The sequence below is a fragment of the Ceratotherium simum genome, chromosome 9, assembly GCF_057802395.1.
Source record: "Ceratotherium simum simum isolate JZ-2026a chromosome 9, ASM5780239v1, whole genome shotgun sequence".
In the NCBI taxonomy this organism is placed as follows: Eukaryota; Metazoa; Chordata; class Mammalia; order Perissodactyla; family Rhinocerotidae; genus Ceratotherium; species Ceratotherium simum.
In genome coordinates, this window is record NC_141908.1 from 16,900,011 (window position 1) to 16,924,791 (window position 24,781).

Here is a 24,781-nt window from a genome sequence, read left to right on the forward strand (position 1 = left end):
GTATATTCTAATGATGAAATGTTAAATTTTACAAAGTAGTAAGATTTTACATATTCTTTTTCAAATATCTGGGTCTATAATCGTGCCACATGATTATAACGTACAGGAAAAAAGATACTTTAACAAAACAAAATGCTAACATACCCTGCTGAAAAGCAGTTAAAATTATGAGTGATTTTTAACTCTTTTTCATTTATTTTATAATTACATTATAAATGATAATATAAAGTCACTTTTATACTGATAAATACATTAATAATGAAAATAAACATAACTTTTATATCATTTACATTCATATACAAATTAAAAATTTGGAATATTTTCTCCTACTCTAACTAACTTGATTCTTCAACTGCTACAGGAAGGTAAAAGCAAAAATACCAAAAACCAAGTTGTCAGATCTGGAAATGAAAGACAGTGAGCAAAAGTTGGCCAAGTCCACATCACTGGTCAGGACCAGAGCATTTCCTCAAAAACAAAGCTGCTAATACCCAATCTAGCACTCCTTCCTCCCAAATCAGATGGCTGTTTCTGGTATAAAAGCAAGTACATCCAGTAGAGAATGTACTTAGGGGAAAAAAACCTTTCTGTTATTTCCTTTGAGTACAGCATTTCTGCTGTTTTTACCTGCCTAGCAACCATTCTACCATTCTCCAGCACCTCATCCTGATTTTCCTTTGGTAGACCACTCTATTCCCACTCATGTCTACACAGTTTTAGGTAGAGCTGACCCAACCTCCCAGCTCCATGGTTATGCAATAGCCCATGCTGGCCAACTAGCATAGTCCAATGTGTTCCAAGCTCATCCAAGGTGAGTAAACCCTAAGACTTCAGCTGGAATGACATTCTGTCCACTGGGGTTGCAAGGCTAGTAGCACAGAAACCTGGTGCTGCAGATGATCTCCTTTATTACCATTTGAGAGAGTTTGTCTGAGAATGAAATAACCCAAAGAGAAGCAAAGCTGAGAATACAATGAGATGATTCCTGGAGATATTGTCTGAAACCTGGATCCAGCAACGCCTGAGACTTAATACCTATAATCGGACTTTTCATTTACATGAGTCAATAAATTCTGTTATCTCCTTAAACTAATTTGAACTTTGTTGTTGTCGTTACTTGCAACCAAAAGACCCCTGACACATGTTTTTGCAATTACCCAGCAAAGTGTACACAAATATACTTTCTGGTTAAATAAATGAGTATTAATTAAAGAAACCATTGTAGTTCTATATCAGGTCATCAAAATTGTCTGTAATCATTCACCACTCTTGTGATTCATTGTAGTCTTCCTCCTTTGGGCAAATATATTTGAGCATCTTATAAGATGCTAAATAGAGGGGCAACTGCTGAATTAAACAGTTATAACTACTTGATTTATCTCAAATGGGTGTACTATAGTTCCTTATTAATTTTGCAAGGCAACAAATTACTTTAGATATGCTCACCCACATTTGACAATTTGAATATCTGTGTTTAAAAATAGGTTTTGATAAAGCTTAATTGAGAGAGTAGAAAAGGAAAGTGCTTAATTAGCCATCCTTATTCATCTGGATTTAAACTTTTCAATAAACATTAAACCTGAAAACCTTTTTATTAGTGGTAATTAAATACAATAATTTAGATCAGTGATTCTCAAACTTTAGCTTGCATCAGAATCACCTGGAGGACTTGTTAGAAAAACAATTCCTAGCCAGACACCCCAGAGTTTCTGACTCAGTGGGTCTGGGGCAGGGCCTGAGACTTTGCATTTCTAACAAGTTCCCAGGTGATGCTGATGCTGTTGGCCCAGGAACTACAGTTTAGGAGTCACTTGTTTAGATTTAAAAAAATGTTTTACATTTTGCTGTAATTGCTGATATTTATTTGGTGTCTCTGATTAAAAACATGAGCCCACGTTTTCTGAGATGCAGGCATACATAATTTAGATCTAAAAATTCTGGACATAAAGATAATGATGTGCCTTAGAGGTAGACGGGAAATAACAGATTTTAAAGTAATCTGGGAAAAAGCTTGATTAAAATAATTCATTATGGAAACCAATCAGCCTTAATTTCCAATAGATGACATGACCAGTCAGGCATTCTGCTACATCAAGCAAAAGTCAGGCTTAAATGTTGCCCAGCTGCATTTATTAGCAAAGTTCACCAGGTCAAAGTGATCAAGTATGCCACAAATTCCCAAGTGCCTTTTTACCCCTACCTAACGGAACTAAGTGGTTTCTATCTGCTAACAGGACCGGTAACTCTTAGGAAGAGCAAGTAAACAGTTTAGCAAAACCTGGTTAATCTACATCAAGTCATTAAAATGAGAACATATGTCAAAGAATTTGGTGATCCCCAGGTATGATACCTTATTACTTGGTAATAGTTTAATAATACCAATCCATTCAATTCAAGTAAGAGGCTTCCAGACTTTAAAATAGGAAAGGGTCTAAAATGAGTTTCACAATGCCAAAGCACAACATCCTACCGACCTTCTCTAGACTTGTCCAAGTGGGTTTGTCTACTGATAAACCATCACACTTTCCCCTATCTTCCCACTTAACCGCAGATGAAGTAAGAATCTTTCATATTTTAGCAACTAAGATTAGATTATGACAGAAACTTCATTATAAGTTACATGTGAAATATCTTTTCTGATTGGATATCACTATGAATATACTCCCTTTTAGCACACCTCATCAAAAGAAAAATGCATATTCTAAAGGTAAAAACGTGCCAATGTTAGCTTTAAGGCTGGTAAATCACAATTGGCAATAAGGATATTCATTTCTGCACAGTGAGGTGTGATAACATGGATGCAGAGAGCTGAAGGAAATCTTACAGACCATCTGCCCAAAGCCCTCCTTATACAACTGAGGGAAATGAGCTCAGAAAAGAGCAATTTCTTGTCAGAGGAGTTCATTTAGCTGTAAAAACTATGTTGCTGGTCAAAAAGTTTCTTATTTTCCTAGTGGAAAGAGTCACCTTTTCAACACATCTGAGATGACACAGAGCAAGGTGGAGAGCACATATGGTGGGAGAATGACTCAGGATCCAGAAAGACCCTGAGAGCCTGGAGCAGTGGATGACAGTGGAATACACCCAACCAGGTAAGACTCAGCTGAAGTCAACACACTGCCCTGCACTGTAGTCAAAAACAACCATGCAAGAACAAGGTGGGGAAAAGACGTGACATCAGCACATGGCAAAGAGGATTCAGGGAGGGCAGACATGAGTAGGCAGCCTCAGCCTGAGTCAAGAGTGTGACCACACACCTGGTCTGCTTTAAGAGTTGAGCAGCATGTGCAGAGGGGATAGAGGGACAAGATTTTGCTCTGCCCTTCACTGCTCAGATGGGACCTGGAGTTATGTTTGGCTGGATTCCACACTCACAAGGCATATGGAGATATGACATCAACCAGTGAGAAGGATCAGGAGGGTGGAGGGACTTGAACCATATCACATAAAGCAACAGCACAAGAAACTGTGGCTATTTAGCCCAAAGGAGAAAAGCCTTGGGGGGCCGTGAGAGTTTTCTCTGGATGAGACAGGTCGTCGGGTCAGAGGAATTAAATTGTTCTGCGTGGCCTCAGGAGACAGAACCAGCACTCGTAGCTAGAACTCCTGGGAGACAGACTTCAGAGAAGTAATTCTACAAGATGAGAGCCATTCGAGGATGGATGATAGCTAAATAAAGTTTTAGCTAATATTTCATTGAATCCTTCTTTTGTGCCAACTTCTGTGCTAAGGATTTTTTAACTGCTACCGCATTTCATCCTCCTAACAACCCTGCATTAGGTATATCATTTTTCTTAATTTAAATATGGGACACCTACAGCTTAGAAAGCTCAAGTAACTTGTCCAAGGACATGTAGCTGGTTAGCGTGGCAGTCGGGATTCGAATTCCTGCTCTTCGCTAAGCCTGCACTACACTACTTCGGGAAGGAGGCAGTTTCTTGTCACTGAGGGTGTCCTGACATGGGCAGATGGAATTGAAAGTGACCCTATGTTCTCTTCCAATGAGGAGAGCCTGAGAGTCTATGCTGTGTCCTCAGAGAGCCACACTTTGAGAATATCTAGCTATTCTGATATAAACAAACAAACAAAAAGTTCTTGTATAAACCAGAGAAAATGATTCTAGGGGCATTGTGAAAATGTCCTGGGACTCTTCCTAAGCCCCATCCCAGCCAAGGACTTGCTGCCCTTCTGGAACAAAGAGGACAGAGTTGAGGGTGGGGTAGGGGCTCCAGGGAAGAGGAATACAATATTTGCATAAGTATCTAGGAAAGCAGCCAAGCTGAGGTGAATGCGGGACTGTGGGCTGAGGGAGGGCTGCCCAGGTGAGTTCAGGAGTAGGAGAGCATGGCTAGGATTCCAGAGGCAGAGCCACAGGATAATCACTAGGAATACAGTGGAGAAGGCCTAGAGCCCAGGGTCCCACAACAGGGACAAGCCCTGGAGGGGGCGGTGAGTAGGAATGGGCCTGAGCTGGTCGGTTGGCCCAGATACCTGGCAGGAGAAAGGCTGTGCTGTTGGTCCTCAGGAGACAGGAGAAGGAAACTCTCCAGTGATGTGCTCCCACACCCACAGGCCTGAGGACATGAGGGCTCTGGGAAAGCGGCGAAGTCTTCCCACAGTCCCATGAAAAACCTGGAACGCTGGGGGTGACTGGTCCCTCCTGCGAGGGTGAGGGAAGCAGGAGGAGGGGAAGATGACCAGAAGCCCTGTCTGGGGTTTCTCTGACATCTTAACATGAAAGGAAGCCTGGACAGCTACAGTAAGGCAAGGAACCTGGCAATCAGTGGCAGCAATGAAATCACCTAAGGAGCAGAAAGGAGGCTCACTAAGCCCCTGGGAATTAATGGTGGGGCTATCCCCTTATCCGGATGCCTGATGAGACATTAAGAGAGCACAGCACCAAGGTTAACATTCTTAATAGGTCACTTTTCCCACAAGCTGGGCGAAAAGAATCCCCTGTCTTACTCAAAGGCGATAACCCTTAAGACTCTGCCATTCAGTTTAACAAGGAAGAAAGAAGTGCCTCTTATTGTGCCACATCCTATGCTAGCATTTAAAAATATTACTTTTTCATTTAATCTATTTGCATATGTACTATTAAATCCATTTTATAGATGGGGAACTGAGGCTCAGAAGTGTTGATGAACTTCCCCAAAGTTAGTGATGGGAGCATGATTTGAACCCAGGACTGAAGAGTTCAAACTGTGCTCATTTCTATAGCACTGCCTCAGCATTAGGAACATTTCAAAGTACAGAAAAGTCCAGAACCAAAAAGGGTAAGCCCTCTTTACTTCTCTGGGTAATGGATAAAGGCAAATCCAACCAGCCTTTGTCAAGAAATTCTTCTTCAGGTGTTAGTTATCCCAAGAGATTTGCCTTTTAATATTAGACTCGTGGAGTGGGGAGACGGAGAGAAAAAAAGAGGAAATGAGTGAAATGGGGGAGTTGCTGGTGATGTCAGAGTTAGAGGGGAAGGGAGGGAGGCTGGCCATGAGATCGCCCCTCAGGTAGCTTGATAATCAATTTCCACGTCTGTTTCTACAAAAGGAGCTGGGGGTGAGGTTCTCGGCAAGATGTTCTCTAAGAAACAGGCTGTCCTCTGGCAGAGCCAAGGGAGGTGACCTTCTCGGGCATCCAGAGGAAAAGAGAATACTGACACCATATCTAGAGATGTCTCCAGGGTGAACTCCCAGATGTAATTCAGCGGTAATGAGTAATGACAATGTTTTGCTGGTCTTTGGAATTTGTAATGACTCTGCAGGGGACAGCTACCCTCAAAATACCATCTATCTTTCTGTGGGTGCTGACTAAACTCTCCCCACCTTCCACCTTCCCAAAACCTCTCTAATTTCTCTGTATTGAAAGGTCGAGAAGGAAATGAAAACTGTAAAAAGTGAGGCATTAGCTCCACTTCATGAATGTTTCATCACCTTCAGAAGTTCATATCTGAGGCCACATTGTCCAAGGATTTATTTGTGAAAAGTGAGTTATAAAGCATTTGATCAAAATGGACGAAGTAAATTAACAGGTGTTTCCCACACATACAACAAAAAATTCAGTCTCATGCGGACATGTTACTTCTATCCAGAGGATCAGCAGTAGTTAAATGGTTTCTTATTTGTCATATGTTCAATGTGAATTCAAATACAGGTGGCAATGCTTAAACTAAAGAAAATTAAATATGTTGTGACACATAAATCAAATGAGAACTATAATAATTATAAACTTTGAAGTTAATATTGACATTTTTTTTAAAAAGCTCTCATTTTGATGTTAAAAAATTTAAAAAAAGACAAACTACGAATTAGTTAACTCTGCCTAAAAGTCATTAAATGGCATTGCACAGCAGTGCTGATTTAAAACTAAGATATGCTAATTTATGTACTGATAGTAGAATAAATTAAAACTGGAAATGATGCAAAATAGGTGAGTCTATCTTGAGCTTTGTCATTTCTTGGTTTATCAGGATTAATAATAAAGTGTAATTTTAAAATAAACTGATTCCCTCTGCAGGTAGTGTACAATTCCCTGCAGCCTCAGAATGGAGAACAGATTAGTTCTCTGACCACTATCTTGGTTTACCATCACTTTGTGGGGTGCCTCTTCTGGTTTTAAGCCTTTTGTATTCATATGCAGAGTCCGCTGCTGCGAGATTTAAGCAAAGGCTACAGTTCAACTCAGAGAGCTCTGTCCAATAAGAACTCCAGTGAAATTCTAACTCACTGTCTTTGTCCTCCACGAACCCATACTAGTGAGAGATGACAGGACACTTGATTTCTTTTGGAGCTTAAATCCCAGATAAAGAAAAGGAGGAATTCACAGAGTTGTATTTTGGGGGATATAGAGAGTGCATTCCTTCACCAGCTCCAGTTGTCACCTGCCCCGGGTTGCCAATGCACTGTCTTGTGAGAATTGCTTCTTATTCCTCAGGAAGGATTAGTATATACTTTCTGCTATGAAATTAGCCCCAGTGCTGAGATACACACACTTGCTACCCAAACTTAAATCACCCTGAAGTGAAATGCTTGGGGGCTTCCTAAGCCTTTCCCCAATTCCTTGGCATCCTTATAGGTGCCTCCTGAATGAATACCCAAGAGATACAGAGAAGGGAGGGGAAGGGTGACAAGTGTCTATGGGCTGACTTAGATAACGCTAGACTGTAATGATTACTTAATTATTTTTATATCACCAAAACAGATCCCACTACATTTATTCTTTTCTACAGATCCTTTCTCTGTACTTTTCCTGATGCAATGACGCAAGCGAGGCCTCCAGAGAAAAGTGGGCCCCTTTATGAATGGCTGGTTTGGGGAACTACTTTGGCGATATTTAAGTTTGCAGCTCATTGCAACACGATTTGTCTCAGCTGGTTATGTGCAGAGAGAAGCTGGCAGCAGGTACCCGAATAGCTGCAGAGAGAAGATAAAAGGGACTGTTGCCTGCTGAGAGAGCAGAAGAATTGCTTTAAGGACTCCCTGAAGCACAGCCTCCAGCAGCAAAGGGGCGTTGGCAGGGAGGCAGAGAAACAGCCACAGCTGACACCTCACTGGCAAGAAGCTGGAGAAAACATAAACTGGCCATTCAGAGGTAAGGTTTGGGGACCAAATATGAGTCTAGGAGGTGGAGTGACAAGCTCTTTGGACAGCCTCCAAGGAGAGGCTATGTGAGAAGAGACCCATCTTCAGACCCTTCATGCAAAGTTGAAGATGAAAGGCACCAATACAGAGGCATACCTTGGCCAGGTGGAACCTGGCCTCTTGGAAGCCTTGGCTTCTGAAATGACTATAGACCCAGGTACAACATGTTGCCCTTTCCCCTCCCTCCTCCCCACACCTCCACTGTGGCAAGTGGATAGCAATCCCTGGGCACAAACAAATCAAATTTAGAGCCTAAAAGATTAATATAAGGTGATTGACTGATTCATTATAACCAATTCATTACGTGGAAGGAAAGGAAAATTCAAATAGACTGAAAAAGGCATACGCCACACTGAATTCTTGGTATTCCAACTCAAAAGCAACAAGGATTCAGAGAAATCAGAAAAAAGAAACATGGCGAGTTAGAGGGATAAGAGACCCCTCCTCCTCTCCATCTCCCCGGTGATAAGAAGAAACGAAGCTGGTAGGTGAGGAAATATGAAGACCAGGGATGAAGAAAACAGTCCAGAAGTCTGGGAGCAAAATGTCTCACGGTCCTCAAGTCACCTGTGTGCTTCACTAAGAGAACGTCCCATCTCAGATACCCCTGTAGTCAGCATGCAGAGGTGTGCAGGCATGTATAACACAGGTGCATGTGGGAGGTGTGTGCGTGCACTTGCCAGTGAACAAGCGAAAGAGAATGTGAAGGTGCCAGGGTGATGGGAGAGGAGGAAGAACAAAGAATTCTTTTCTAGCTCTTTGATAATTGTTATTTTACAATGAGTGAATATGGAATGAAGAAATTAATTTTTTAAGCAAACCAAACTTGAATCTCTTCGTTACACATTTACTCCTAGAATGCACTTTACTGAAAATATTCTTGAAAAATTCGTTTCAGATTTGCAAGCTGAGCTAGGTTAAGATCCACATAAGATTATAAGTATCTTTTTATATTTTTCCCCAAAAGTGTATTACCAGTGAATTTACCAGATTTATATCTGGCTGGCATCAAGAGGTTGTAATATTATATAATTGTATAATATTATTATTATATTCAATATATAATTGTTAAATCCATTATAATAATTACTTGATAATGAACATGGTACGGATTCTTTCTAATGATCCATGAAGCTCTTATGCCTTTGTGATGAGGTCCTTGGGATCAGTTTTTGGACACTGAGGATTGGGCAAGGCTATAAATGGGGTCTGCACTCAAGAATTTAAATTCATCTCAGGAAATACCCAGACACTGCTTTGGGGGGAGAAAACCTGTTTGTTTTCTTGTTTGTCTCTCTCTCATAAAACTAGACTGGAGGGAGATTTCTGGTTATTTGGATTTCTAAAGAACTTGTTTATCACACGGACTTAGAAACATCTGCACATCATACGCTGTTTGCCTGTAGTTGCTTCTCATTTTAAGCTGGAATTACCTACAGAGTTACTTCCCCCAAGTCACTACACTGTAAGGCAGGCAGTCTCCTCAGAATGAATTCATGACCATCTTGGTATTTTATGAGATTACCAAAACCAATTTGACTTTGGCCCTAGGCACACAAAAAGCAGAAAACAATAATGACGTCACAGGAAAAGGCGCTTTTCATGTTCCTAAGAAAGCTCCTGTGGATGTGACTACAAACAAGACAAAAGTGAAGAAAAAGTCTCTGCCTTGAGAAAAAAGATCCAATATTCCCAAACTGATCATGTTCCTCATAGTTTTAAAAGTTATTTCTTCTTTTTCCTTCGTTGTGTTCAGATACCATCCTTTCAAAACAATTAGGCATATTTTATAAGCCATATCTTCTTTAAAAGCACAGTGGAAACTTGTTTCTAGAAGAGTCCCACTCCACTGTATTAGTTGAATACTTGTAAACATTGAACTCAGAAAGAGAGGTTGAGCCTACCCTGGCTGGACTGTAACCAATGGGTTCCAAAGAGAGAACCAGGAATGCTATTGAGCATATCCAGGACATTTACATTTAAAAAGTTAAATTCACAAATAGCAACAAAGACATTGCTTAGATAATTCTGAAATAGGACTAATTACCAAAACTAATACTGTAGAGATTTTTATACCCATAACAGCTTGTATTTATAATCTCTTCTCCCACGTCCAAACCTTAAAATCCCTGATCCATTATAGTACTCTGTCATACTGCTTTGGTTATCAAGCAAAACTGCATATTTCCCTTTCCCAAAGTAGGGAGGCCCCAGGGTTGGGGCTGATTTGAGTGCTAATGGATTAGATCACCCTCAAAAGGCTGCCATCAGAAATCAGAGTAAGGATTCCTTGTGACACTTCATAGTTTGAGAGAGACCATATTACACATTACCATATTATTAGGGTGACTCAGCATGTAAAGGCAATACTGATATAACAAGGGCATTTTTCTGGACCCCATTCTGGAGCCACTTTTTTTTCCCCCCCAAGGCTGTGTAATGTTTTCTTCTGGCAAGCTATTAGAGTTTATAGAATGCCGTGGTTCTGTAACTGGGACTGCTCATCAATCATCTTGCTTTTTGAATCACAGCTTATAATTTTTATTCATGACACTCAGGTGAGTTACTTAGAAATGTCACATCTAGGACAACTCAGACATCCATTATGCAAAAAGAACCAAGATTTGGGGTTTTGTTTCCTAATTACACTCATGACATACCAGGCTTAATCATACTTTGTAGAGTAAAGATTAAAATGCCTAATTGGCTGTAACTAAGCAAACTGAGGTCTTTTGATTAATCAAGCCAGCCAGCTTTCAGTTTCTGACATCAAAATTTATACTTTCTGTGAAAAAAAACAAGGCCACGGCTACATAACATTAAACCAACACACAATTAACAACACTTTGTTCTAATTATCTCTGGGCACAATTAATGTTGGTCCTATGGTTCATTTTTCTTCCTTGATAGCTCTTAGAATATTTATGGAGATTAGCACTTGATGCATTGGCTTTCTCTAAGATCTGGGGTTTTCTTACAAGCTCCCACACAAATCTGAGCAGGGCCAAGTAACATATTTATGCAGATTAATTCTTGACATACTGGCTTTTTCTAACATCTGAGGTGTTTCTAACAAGCTTCCACCCAAATCTGGTCCCAGTGATGCAATGCAGTCTCAGGGCCCCTAACCCTCAGCTCCTACCTCACACTGAGGACTTTTTCTTTCCCCTCAGCAGTTGATCATAACTCATAAAAGGTTATGTCTTGATTGAACACACTTCTAGGAGTGGGAAGGCCAAAAGGACTGCTGTAAAACAGTGATGTAGACTCTGACAAAACCCAAGGTAAGAGGAATCCTCAGCTGCCTGTGATTAGGAAACCGAAACCGCAGACAAGTTCAGTTACCTCCCATCAATAGTAAAGAGACAGGCAGAAAGACAGAGAGCGCTGATCAAAGGCTTTGGTGATTGGTACAACTTCAATTTATGGAATGCACATATTTTTCTACACTCCAAAGGAGTTTCTTCCAATGTGAGTGGGGGCCTAAGCTTTAAGCCATCAATATTCTCTCTGTGGCTTGGGATCATTTGCACCACCACTCGGCGTGTTTGTTTGGTCACGTTATTTTATGCTGTCAAGATGGACTGAAGCCCCAGGAGGAGCTGCAGCTTCAGGGCACTAAGGAACTTCAAGAGACTATTAGTTAAGAACATCTCCAAACAGATTAGAGGTTTGAGAAGATACTCCATGAATTTAAAAAACAAACATCGTCAGCTCTTAATATACATGTGTTGGATAGATGGGTAGCTCCCTGCACTCGCACATACAGGACACTGTCTATATTACCAAGTCTAATTCCTGGCGGTATGCACCCACGGTCTGCGTAGGCCTGTGTCCTGATGGCTCCTTGTGGCTATTTCAGGCTTTGCCGCTTTTATACTGTCAACTCCCTCTGCCTTTCGTCTTGTTTGCTTGGAAAATTTGCATGAAGCCTCAAAGACTCAGTTCACATGGCACCTTCTTATCTCCTTGCCTTCTCCAAAAAGAATCCAGTTAGGTACTTATCTTGGTGCTCCATTGACTCTTGTACATACTTTTTAATTTTTAAAAATGTTAATGTGTATTATTTTCATTGTTTAAATTAGCATATTTTTGTCTTCCTTCCAACAATGTGAGTGTCTCAAGGGCAGAGAAAATGCTCCATGGATCTTTGTAACTCCAGTATCCAGTAGGAGCCTAGGCCTAGAGACGGCAAAGAAGGGAAAGAGTGGGGAAGAGACAGAGATAGAGAGAGTGGAGAGAGAGAGAACGAGAGGGAGACAGAGAAGAAAGAAGACACACACAGAAGAAAAAGAAAAGATAATATCTAAGTAGCAACCTACCTTTCCAAGTGGTATTAAAGCAATTCTGACATTTAAATAACTACAACACAAGAACTTTGCCAAATCATGGAATTGATGAGACTTTCAGTTGAGATGGTCCACCCTCCAATGGGCAAGGTGTGAGCATATGGTAATGGCATCCCTCTCTGGAGTCTAGGAGTTTGGATGGAACTACTAGGAAAAAGAAACAACTTTTTCACTGGTGGTGCTAATTCAGTGGGATACAAACCTGGAATCTTCTGGTTGCCATCTTTGCCAACACACAGAGAGACCTTGCCTAGGAATGAACCCACCTTAGAGGAAAGCAGAGCTGAGAGACAGAAAAAGCTCCCTGATATGGTCTGAACTCTTGCACTAATCCATACCTTCACCCATTGTTACACCTCAGCTTCTACTTACATGACTATTCTTTCTTTTGCTAAATTAGTCTGAGTAGAGCCTCTATGACTTGCAATTGAAAGAGTGATCACAAATAGAATATGTTGAAAGAATAGCAGGATTGCCTGCATTGTAAAGTTTTCCCAAGAACTTAGATTTTGAAACTGTGCCAGCAGCCCATGGACCCTTCTATCATTTTATCCTATATTAAGCAACAATGGTGGCTCCTTAGACAGTGGCTTGGGTACTCTTCTCTAACTGGGCTGTCCCCATCAGAATCATTTCTGGGATTCTTAATTTTAAAGAGCCACTTATTCTTAAATGAATATGAAGAAATTTAACTGCCTACTTGCATAACTTTTTAAAAAGAATGACCACATTTTAAATATTCTACTAAAATACATGTGTATAAACGCTTATGTACCAGGATGCTCATCACAATATTATAATAATGAAAAAGTATCAACAATCTAAGTAACCAACAGAAAGGGATTAAATAAATGGTATTCAGCATCCATTCAATAAATTTCTACACAGCCATTAAATCATATTTTAAGGAACACTAAATAACATGGGGAAATATTTCTGATACATTATGTGAAAGAGCAAGCTACTAAACTGTATAAAGTGATATTTTATGATTTCCTATTTGATTAAGTACAACAGAGGAAAAATGACTGGAAATACACATGCCAAAATGTCAATAGCAGATATTTCTGATTGTTGTAATTATAATTTATCTATTTCCTTATATTTTCCTAATTTTCTATGATGTGACTATTTACTACTTTTACAATCAGCAAATTGCTAGTACAAATTTATATACTGACATAGGATTTTTTTTTTTTTTTTTAACTTCAAGGCCCTTTACCAAAGAGGAGTTTTTATCTCTCATACTAGCTTAGTGATTGTTGCTAGGTGAGACATAGTTGGATACAAATTAATCAGGAGAAAGATATACACCAGATATCTGAAATCAGGGATGTCTGGAGTTACCTGTCAACAAACTGTCATAGAATCTAAAGATTAGACAGAAACAGTTAAGGATTTCCATTAAGACTACCACCAGCAGGCTGCTTTATAACTTTTTAAATTTCTTTTTACATTGTCTTAGGATAGGAGAGGATAAAAGTGAGAGATAGGAACTTAAAGCCAGTCAGGAATGCTAAGAAATTAAACTGTTTCTTTCATCAGCAAAGAGCCCAAGTCAAACCTGGGTGTATCATACCCACAGCCATGTCAGGGGAGCCATCAAAGGCAGGGAAGAAGCCACTTCAGAGCACTTTTGATTACAAGCTTTCCTCAGGCTCAAAAGCTCCTCTGGCATGGGGCACATGTGGGAAGGACTTCTGCATCTAAGTTTGAAGATTCAGGGAAAATTCGACTCAAGACTGGGGCAAAGAAAAGTTAGATTAAAAGGTGGTTGAGACCAATGAAAGCTTATTGGCCTTGGTACTGAACTGGACCTAAGGTGTTTGGAGAGCTTGAAAGATCATTCTAAAACTGTATCCTTTTTTCTCATTCTTGGATGTGCATCTGAATCACGTGCAGCGTTTTATAGAAACAGAGACGTTTATTCTCCATCTTAGACTTAAAGAGTTGGAATGCCCAGGTTGTCATCTAGGCATCTGAAGTTTTAGAAGCTCTGTTTCTGCCTGGGTTTCATCTCTCTTGTCTGCTTGCAGATTTCACCCCTACATTTATATTCTCTCTCCTGAATCATGGATTTCGCCCTTTGCCCCGGATCACTCCCACTGGCACACTGGCATGCCCTAACATCACCTGTTTTTCCTAAAAAAGCTTCTCTTGTACTATGTCTCTCTCCAGGTATGACTCTCTCCACGTCAGCTCCACTTCACAAGAAAACTTCTCAAAAGAGCTGTCTGTATCTTCCTACTCACTACAATCAGAAACTGTTGTAATTAAGCTAACTTGTCCCTTGCCAGAGCCAATGAGGAATTCTGAGTTTCATCTTTCTTATTGTCTTAGCAGCATTTGACAAGGTTGCCCTTGAAACACTTTCATCTTTAGGATTCTATGACACCTCACCTTTCTGATGTTCCTCCTACCTCACTAACTACTCTTTCTCAGTCTCACTGGCTGGCCCTTCTTCCTCTGCCAGACCTCTAATGGAGGGAAACCCCAGGGCTCTGGCCTCTGCCCTCTTAAGGTCCACATTTACACTTGCTTCTGATGTGGCCTTATTAAGTCCCACAGCATAGAATGTCATCTATCTGCTGACGGCTCTCAAATCTATCTCTCTAGCTCTGACCTTGGGCTTGGATATCCAGCTACCCACCAAACGTCATCACTTGAATGTTTAGTAGGAATCCCAACTCAACATGGACAAAACAAACTGATGATTGTACATTCCTTTCCCAAAGTTACCTCTCCTCCAAGCCTTGCCCCTCTCAGAAATTTGGTACAACCCCATACTCAGTTGTTAAGGCCAAAAACCTAAAAGTCACCCTTGATTTCTCACTTTCTCTCATATTCCACATCCAACCCTTCAGTGATTTTAGTAAGTCTTACTTATAAAATATATTCTTACTTGACCATTTCTTACCAGCATAGCATAACGGAACCATATTGAAGTTCAAATTCTGACTCTCACACTTACTGACTATGTGACCTTGGGCAGTTACTCAACTTGTCTGGGGCTCAATTTCCTCATCTGTAAAATGGGGACAATAATCGTATCGACCTCACTTCACAGGGTTTTTATGAAGACTAAAATTGTGTGTAATATATGTGCATGTGTGTGTACATATACTTGTGTATGTATGTGTGTGTATGTATAGATAGAGTAATTGGAACAGTGCTTGGAACATCGTAAGCTCTATAAAGGGCTTGCCACCACTGTCATTATTATTATTCCCCACTAGTTCAATGATATTACCATGTAATATTATTATTATTCCCTATTAATCCTAGGTACCCCCCCAGACCTGTCTACTAAAACCTTTTGCCTGGAACCTGAAACAGCCAACTGGTCTTCCTGTCACTCTCTCTGTCCCGCTCTTAGACCACAAAGCAGCAAGAGTTGTCTTTCTAAAGCACAAGTCAGACCATGTTACTTCCCTAGTTAAGAATCTCTAATGGCTTCCCTTTAAGTTTATAATTATATTCAAAGTCTTTACTGTAAGGCTATAAGGCTGTAAAGGGACTGGCCCCTGTCTACCTCTCTGAATTCACCTTCTTCCAATTTTTTAATCTTATACCTTATGGCCCAGGACAAAGTTCTTACCCCTGTTCCTCTAACTTGCCAAGCTTTCTACCACATCTGGGCTCTCACACCTGCAGTTTCTTCCAGTTCTTCGTCTAGTTCTTCACACAGCTGTCTCCTTTCCATTACTTATATTTAACCCAAATGGCCTGGTATCAGATGCCATTATAGGTAAATACCTCTCCCATTTCCATCTCACATTCTCTTTACTACTATATCACTTAGTTTTTATTATTCAGAGGAACTTGTCTATTTACTTGATAGTTTGCTTATTTATTAGTCTATTTTAGTGTTTAGCTTTTGTCTCTGTTCACTGGGGTTTTGGATCATGAAAATTGATCTAATCCCAGTGTCTAGAACAGTGTTTGGCCCATAGAAGGTATTCAATAAATATCTATTGACTATGAACTCAACATATAACTGTGACATGCACACAGATTTGAGAATTACTATTTTAAACTACCTAATTTTAAGCAGGAATTACTGATTTAACAAAAATGATTATGCTTAGCACTTTAATTGTCATACATTCATGGAGATGTATAACTGAGTAGAAAAAGCTGTTATTCACTTTAACACATTTAATTGCCATATTTTTCTGCACAAAATAAATCTTTCATATAAGAAGCCAAGTTCTTCTGACCTTGAGGCTATAGCTAAGGCATCAGCATTTACCTGGAGGCTCAGAACTCCCAGGGGGTCTCAGGCCTATTATCCCCCTGTCTAGAGTCTGGGAATCAGAGATACTATGGAAGTTGAGAGTGAGCAAATGGGATGTCCAGCTTGACTTCTAGTCAAGTGTGAAATTAGTCAATGAGTGACGAGAAAGACTGGTGGAGATGTGGGGAGGGGGGCCTGGAGATAAGCAAATCATGTATTTCAAGGAACATGCCTTGAGCAAACCCGGGCCTAAGGCCAAAGCCCAGGAATACAGATCGGGGAAGAACCAGGTCAAGTCAATGGATAGTGGGGTTCAAGTCTGGGAACATGCTTTGATTCAGTGGTCTGAGATGAAGGGGGAGAGAGGAGTGGTCCTTTGATAGAAGGGACCTATGACACGGCGGTGCTGTTGAAAATGGTGAGCTTTATTCTAAGTTGAGTCTCTTAAATACTAGTCTTGAAAACCCAGACTTTTAAAAAACAGAAAACACCACACCTGGCACTTAAAAGTTACAGAAAATGTGCAAGTGGCATCTGGATCCCCCATGTGGTCCTTATGGCACAGGTATAAAATACACCAAATGGTTTCTCCACCAGGCATCAGGACCCCGAACAGATACTATAATTTATGCCCAGGGGAAGTTGTTCCTGGGCAGTGAGGGTCAATGGCCAACTCTTCTTCAAGAACAACTGAAAATTGCTGAAACCAAGGCACTGAGTAGAGAAAACAACTGCTAGGAGGAGAAAGAGTGTGTGTGAGTGTGCGCGCGCGCGTGTGTGTGAGATGTGTGTGTGTGTGTAATTATCATCTTATTTAGGAAAATACTTGATGAGCTCTGGGAATGGTATGGAATGAGAGCATGAGTGGAGTGCAGAGACCTAAAGAGCTCTGCATAATAAATGATGGGGAGCAAGTGGGAAAGAGCTGGCCGTGTTCTACGGCAGGAGGCTGGAAACTGAGGAGAAAAGGGCTAGTGAGAAATGCTCTGCAGCTGAAGGACTTAGAAGAAACAGAGCTATCTAAAGACCAAGTTCAAAGCCCTCAGCTTTTGGAATAGTCTGCCATGACCATATATCCTTTGTGGGGTTGGATTTTGAAAAAATCAAGTAAAGGAGATTCTGTTTCACATGAGGTTGATTCTGAAAGGAAAAAAAAAGAAGGATTGAAAGTTGAGTGGTATAGGAACTCAGCCCCAGAAATGACCACAAGAAGGAACAATTCTGGCGTGGGGGTGGGAGCACTAGACTTTCCTCAGGTGCCTGGACAATATTTACTTAATTCGCAAAGTCAGGAGCTCTTCAGTTACAGTCTAGGTTGTTTTTGAATATTATTGTGTTATTAATCAAAAATATAATACTAGAAGTCAATTCTGGATCTCTTCTCCTTTTCCAAACCTTCTTGGGACCTGTTTGGGGAGCAGGAATTGAGGAGGTCTGCTTTCCATGACCCTGAAAAATTACTGCTCTCTTCTTCCTACAACACCAGGGGCCAAGAGATTGGGGTGCACAAATATGAGTATTTCAAAAATACATTAATAGAAAATATTTTTTGTTTTTCTAAAATCTTGCTGTACAACATCAAATTTTGCCCAAGTAATTTGGAAACATTATGGTTAATTCTCCTGCAATCTTCCAAAGGAGCATTTTGTTAAAGTGTATAAATCTGTGTGAGGGCTAAGACGAGCTCTGATTGTAGTCTGTCAAGATGAGCCCCTATTTTCCCACAATAATTGCCAACTTAAGCAAAGGATCCTACACAGAGAACACATATAGTAAATGTTTTTTAAAAAAATTTAAGTAGCAGATAAAATTCATATGAAAATTGGATGAGACACATATATGTATGTGCATGTTTTATACATACATAAAGAAGAGTTCTTTTTATTATCTGTTCAAGTAGACAATAGTGAGATATTTGGGGGCAAGGAGAGAGTTCATTTAATATTGAGCAAAGAATTTTAGGGAACAAGCAGTGACACTGTGACTAGAGGAAATTAATTTAGAAAATAAAATATTTTGGGGAATTACAATTGTGGGGCTTAGTGGCACTTAGAGATAACCTCTATTGCATTCCATTAATGCTGGATACAAGAGTTGTTGCCTGAAGTATAAAGATCTCTGTGGGAAAAAAAATACTGCTTCTCTTTTACTCAGTAAGGGTTTAAGAAACATTCGCTGCCAAAGATATTTTTTAAATACCTCTTGGCTTGATTAAATGTCCTTCACAAAGTTGTCTCAGAAACAATCAAATGAACTAAGAGCAATTTTCACTGTAATCATAAATAAAACTAACGATTTAAGTACATGGTTCTAGGGAAATGAGAATTTGTAATATCAATTCATTCCTACTATTAAATCCAGTTAATTCAACCTCAAGACAAAGCTGTGAGCTTCTAAAACTCTCCAAGAGCAACCTCAGGCTCCCTTGAGAAGGCTTTCCCATCTTTCACAGTGACTATCTTAAAAACAAAAAAAGTATGAGAACCTTTGGGGAGACAGGGGTGATTCCTGGCTGTTTGTCCAAACAGAGCTGCCAGAGGTTCCCTAAATTGACCTCTCTTTTGCCCCATATTTGACATCACTTGCTTAACCTGTCTACCCTCAGTCACTTCTGTGGGGAATAGCTGAATTTTTTTATTAGTAGTTCTTTTATTAATCATTGTATTCAGAGAAATAGGAAAAAAAAGTGATTTAAGGAAAGGCAGGAGTCTTAGAGTAGGTGGACAGAAGAGACCATACGCCAGGCCCCATTGTACAAATACTAACTCATTTAATCCTCATTATTTCCCTGTAAGGTGAGTTACCGTTATTATCCCCATTTCTGCTGCTAGGATACAGAGTCTCAGAAAGCCTAATTAATTCACCCAAGGCTTCAAAACTAGAAAGCAGTAGAATTGGGATTTAAACAAAACCCTGGGAATCTGGCTCCAAAGTCCATAATCTTAACTCTTTTGCTTTACTCTTGCTGAGGAAATTAGAGTAAGAAGGGCATGCTCACTATAGACAGCCAGGTGGATCAGAGGCAAGATTGTAGCAACCAAGCACAGACAGCGAAACCTTTCCAGGTCTTGCTTTTTCAGATTATTGAAGTTTTCAGGATTCTGTAGACTCTATGGTAGAAATACACTTTTAGATGTTGGTTGAAGGTCCCTTGTATCTTGTACCTTGTTAAAATGAGAAGGGCTAATCATAGTCCTTGCTTAAAAGTAATTGTGTCCGAGTTCTATTTGCTAACAGGAAAATTTATTGAAAGGAGACAAGCCAACTCACAGTAAAAGGCATCTTTGCTGTGTCTTTCAGCATGTGAAATCTCAATCAAGAACTAGTACTGGAATGTTCTTTGAGGACTGCTCTAAACATTCATGAATTAACACTTGAAGTGATGTCAAAGGCCACCAAGTAATAGAATAGTGGTTCCAAACTGTGTTTTGGGGGACTGCAGGGTCCAAAACCTCCTTAAAGCACACTTCAGCTCAGCTTCGCCTCAACTTTTCTATATCTTACACGTTGAAATTCTACACAGATTTTTTTTTAAAGAAATGGTTCTACTGCCTAAAAACTTCCAGTTTTATTTTACAATCATCCTTAAATGATATTGGAGATTTTGTTCCTTCATTCACTCCTTCATCCATTATATTAGGTATTCGGAAAACAAGGTGAAATATTACACAGCCCCTTCCCTCAAGGAGCTTGCAATTTTAGGGGTCCCTATCTGGTTTGAGGGCTGAACTGAATTTAAAATGAATTATTGCCTTACGTACTCTTTTTAAGGTAAAACAATCATAGTCACTGATTGAGATTCCTTCAGTGTCACAAGACTCTTTCAGTGCTACAAATTTGAACTTTTGCTCACCATTGACAAAGGAATCGCAATGGGAGACACTAGATTCTATTCATCTGGGAGAACTGAGAAAGGAAAATTTATACTCACTCAAAACCAGCACCAATAAAAGAAGCAAAACACTGCTATTTTTCTTTAAACGTGTAAAATTTGTTTCATTTCTTACCTCTAGAGCTTTCAATCTTTCTAACAGCAACTTGGTCTTTCCTTTCCCCTCATCCGCACTGCTGCTTTCGCTCCTCGAATCTTCATCTACCACCATGTGGAGGTCTTCCAAAGCTTCCTTGTGTTTTCTCTCTTCTTCTGACAGTTTTTCCTGAAGCAAGAAAGAATTATTGTTTTGAATAATCTCCACTGAAAAATAAGCACGGCTGAAAAGTTTGGAATCTCCCAATTGCATTTGCATACTTTCCAAGGCTGAGGTAGAAAAGATTTTGCTAAACCAATTCCGAGTGGTGCTTATATTAGTAAACATAGTAGATATTTTAAATGAATCCTTGCAGGACAAACCACTGGGTCACGACCTCTGAATGCACACCTCAGCCCTGTTAAAGGACTGAGCTAACAAAGCCTTAGGTAGAGTCATGCGGTTAATCCATTTTTATCTGTACCATGGAATTCAGCTGTGCTCTAAACTGGGAAAAAAATAAATCAACCTTTGTAGTACATGATTTGTGAACAGCTTAGCTCCTCAAAATAGGATCATTAAAGTCACTGGACATGCAACCATGTAACTAATTTAAGGGAAAAGAAAAAATCACAAAATATTGAAATGATAGTGATTCCAAAATTCTAGGCTGAAACCAATTAGTTCCTTTGGCTCAATAATGACACAACTCTTAAGACTACCACTCGTCCCTTTTCTAACACTCCAGGATTTGTAGTATAGCCTTGAGGCAGACATAAAATGTTGTTATCTTGTCTTACCTCCCTTTTGGAAGCCCCTTGCTCAACCTTGTCTCTGGCAGCTTTTTGGAAGTTGAGAAGTGATAATATGAGCCACATAATTGGCTCTTGTTTTCAAGGGAAAAAGAAATATCAAGAGAATATCAGATGAAAATAATCTCATCCATTTTGTACACATATCAAGACGCTCATGCTACAGAACCAGGTAACATTGTTCTATCACACTATTAAATTCTAACCACAATGTTGCAAAAATCTTAATACAGCTGGTTGTCAACTATGTGGGCTAAATTGGGTTATCAATGGTGCGAGACTTCTTTATATTTAGCACTAAACTAAGGTCATTTTCAAATACAGAAGCACAAAAGATATAATTTTTAACCTCTAGACACTTATACAATCTACTTGGGAAAGAACAGCATAAGAGAAAAAGAAAAACAGGTTTTCAAACTGTGTTCATGAAGATGCTTTGGAGGCTCCAAAAATATTTAACTTATTTTTTTTAAATAAGTTATAAAGTATGTAAAAAAATACGTCTTAATGTATATGTACATATGTATAAGTAAACATGTAATTGTATATAGACATGTGTTACTTAATGATGGGGATACATTCTGAGAAATGTGCCATTAGGTGAGTTCATTATTGTGAAAGTTCATTATTGTAGATATTGTATATGTGAGTTAATTATTGTAGATGGTATAATCTACTACACACCTAGGCTAGAGGGTACTAATCTTGTGAGACCACCATTGTATATACAGTCCATCCTTGACCAAAATGTCATTACGTGGCACGTGACTGTAGATACATAAAATACAAGAGACCACATAGTAACTTGACCCATGTTAATCTGTTTTGTATAGATTTCAAGGTATAATTTTGCCTGTCCTCTCTATATGTAAATGTGCCATTAATTAGGAAAGGGATAGCTCTTTATGCAATCAGACCTGGGCATGTCTAACCTCATACAACATGAAAGTATGTTCACTTCCATAGCAGGTATGAGTTCAGCTCAGATAAATGCCAGGCAAGTTTAAGGCACAGATCCTCAAGCCAGGACAAAAATCTAGGTCATGATAGTATTTTTATAGTTTTGATTCTTTAAGGTTTGGCTGCTTGTCAGATTTTCATTTCTCTGATAAGGAATATGAAGTCTGTAGAGTTCCCAAGGCAACTTTGAAATGAAGAGGTCCTTCTACTTCTCTTTTAAGATTGGGGATCACTGTAATTAAACTCTAAACTGGGATGGTAAACCAAGCTGTTTTTAAAAATATCATCATCTACATCTATTTCTCCAGGTGAATCATGGTTTTTCATTGCTCTTTCAGCAAATTACACTTGTATTTTCTTTATATATATACAAAGTACCCTGTAATAATGAAAGTTCTACAGCTAATTTAAACAAACAAAGAAAAGCTGGTGTGGTGAATGGAAAGCCAAAAGGCTTTTGAATATGACAACCAGATTCAGATCTACAATTTACTGACTTGGCAAATAATCTTGGGCAAACTATTTAATTTTAATAACTCTTGGTTTCTTTGTCTCCTAAATGTCTAAATGAGGCTAATGCCAACATATATAACATACACACATACACAGTCAATTCTCATTATTCATGGTAATTATATCCCATAAAGCTGCCACAAAATCTGATTTAGTGAATATGGTATCCTTGCTCCTGGAGGAAATACAGGGTTATGTTTCTATGAACCTCTGGTCATAATAGTTTCATCACTAATCAATCCATAACCTTGTTTTATGAATGTTTCTGTTTAAAGACACATTATTTAGTATATATATCGTTGATTCATTAACATTGAACTAACAGGCAACAGCACTATAACTCATGCCTGAACAAAGCTTCTCTAACACCAATTTTCTCCACAAGGCATATCACAGCCTTCTTGCATTTAGGAACACTACATAGCACTTCAGCACTATGCTTGGAGGCCATTTGAAACAGTGAAATCACTAACAAGAAGCATAAAATATGAAAAATGTGGCATTAAATAAAGCACAAAAAGGACACTTGTGTACAGTATGAGAACTGAACCAAGAAAGCAGAGTGTTGCCTGGTTTGACCTCAGCTGGCAACGTGCATGTCAGGTGACTAAGTTTTCACCACTCTGTGAATGCCCATGAATGACCATGAAAGCACCATAAGTGTTGACTTGGGGATTACAAATAAATTTTAGAGAGTAGACGGATTTGCAAATACAGAATCCACAAATAAGGAGGATCAATAGCACACACACACACACAATTTAAAGTGTCCAGGCATAGTGCCTAAATATTATTATATGAAACAACTGGAAACATTTCAAGATAATATAGATTATGAGTATTTAGATTACATAAAATGCAAGAGTCATATTACATAATTTGAAGAAGGAGTGATCAACAAGGGCTGTGAGATGTGAGTTCATGGAAATGGAACAGACATGCTCTGACGCAGTGATACAACTTGAATAGTTAGAGAGGCATAGGGCGGGATTTTTGGTCAAAGAAAACTGAAACAAAGGCTTCCAGTCAGGAATCAGTTTTGTCCTTATTGGTTTATGAGGAAACCAGTTTGACTAGAGTGAGGAAAAATTTTTTGAGAGAGTAGTTGTACAATAGGATTGGAGAGTGAAAGAGAGAAAGGATTCTTGGAAATGAGAAAGAAAAATTCAGACACAATTCATCCATTCATTTATTCATCCTACAAATGTTTATTGAGTACCAGCCACTGGCCATTTGCTGTTCTAGGTGCTGGAGGTATGGCAAACTAGACAAAGTTCCTATATTCCATGACCTTATATTCTAATGGTGGGAAACATGACAAACTCCAAACAAATCAATAAGTTATATAATTGTAGCTAGTGGTAAATGCTATGAAGAAAATAAAACAGCTTAATGTGATGGACAGTGGTATGTTTAGGGACAATGTTAGATATTATGACATCAGTGTAAGGCTTTCTGAGGACATGGCCATTTGAGCTGAAACCAAATGATGGAAAGAAGCAGTCATGTAATGGTGTGGGAGAAAAGCATTCCAAATAGAAGGAACAGCAAAGCAAATGCCTCATCTTGCCTTGCTGCCCAGCCAAGGGAGAGTCCATGTGATGGAGCATAACGACTGTGAGAGTAAGAATAGTAGGAAATGAGAGAGATCTCAATAAAGGCATAGAAAAGGGTCTGGATTTTATTCTAAGTGCAGGAAAGAGGCACTGGAGGCTAAGCAGGGCAGTGATAGGTTCCGATTTACATTTTAGAAACGTCATCCTGACTGCTGCACTAGAGAACTGGCTGCGGAGGGAAGGAGCTAGGAGACCACACGGGAAGGCTTTAGGTAGAAAGAAATAAAAATGAGGAACACTTGGAAGGCTTTGGATACGGACTTACTAAAAGCAGTTATATTGGATGGTAGGTCAGAAGCCCTGGATTCAGCCAAAGCCCTGCCTTTTTTTTTTTTTTTTAATGCTTTTTTTTTTCTTTTTTGGGAGGAAGATCAGTCCTGAGCTAACATCCATGCTAATCCTCCTCCTCCTTTTGCTGAGGAAGACCGGCTCTGAGCTAACATCTATTGCCAATCCTCCTCCTTTGTTTTCCCCAAAGCCCCAGTAGATAGTTGTATGTCATAGTTGCACATCCTTCTAGTTGCTGTATGTGGGACGCCGCCTCAGCATGGCTGGAGAAGCGATGCGTCGGTGTGCGCCCGGGATCTGAACCCGGGCTGCCAGTAGCGGAGCGCGCGCACTTACAGCTAAGCCACAGGGCTGGCCCCAAAGCCCTGCTTTTACACTTTTGTACTTGATGGGCAAATCAT

General features: G+C 39.6%; 1 protein-coding gene across 5 annotated transcripts in view; it reads right to left on the reverse strand.

The window, feature by feature from the left end:
* The window catches only part of NCKAP5 (NCK associated protein 5), a 906,791-nt gene that overhangs the window by 255,509 nt on the left and 626,501 nt on the right, over positions 1-24,781 (reverse strand). For all 5 annotated transcript variants that reach the window (XM_087435078.1, XM_087435074.1, XM_087435075.1 and 2 more), the window contains one exon: positions 20,231-20,380. In XM_087435078.1, the coding sequence (XP_087291204.1) occupies positions 20,231-20,380 (150 nt within the window). The remainder of the gene's footprint in view (positions 1-20,230; positions 20,381-24,781) is intronic.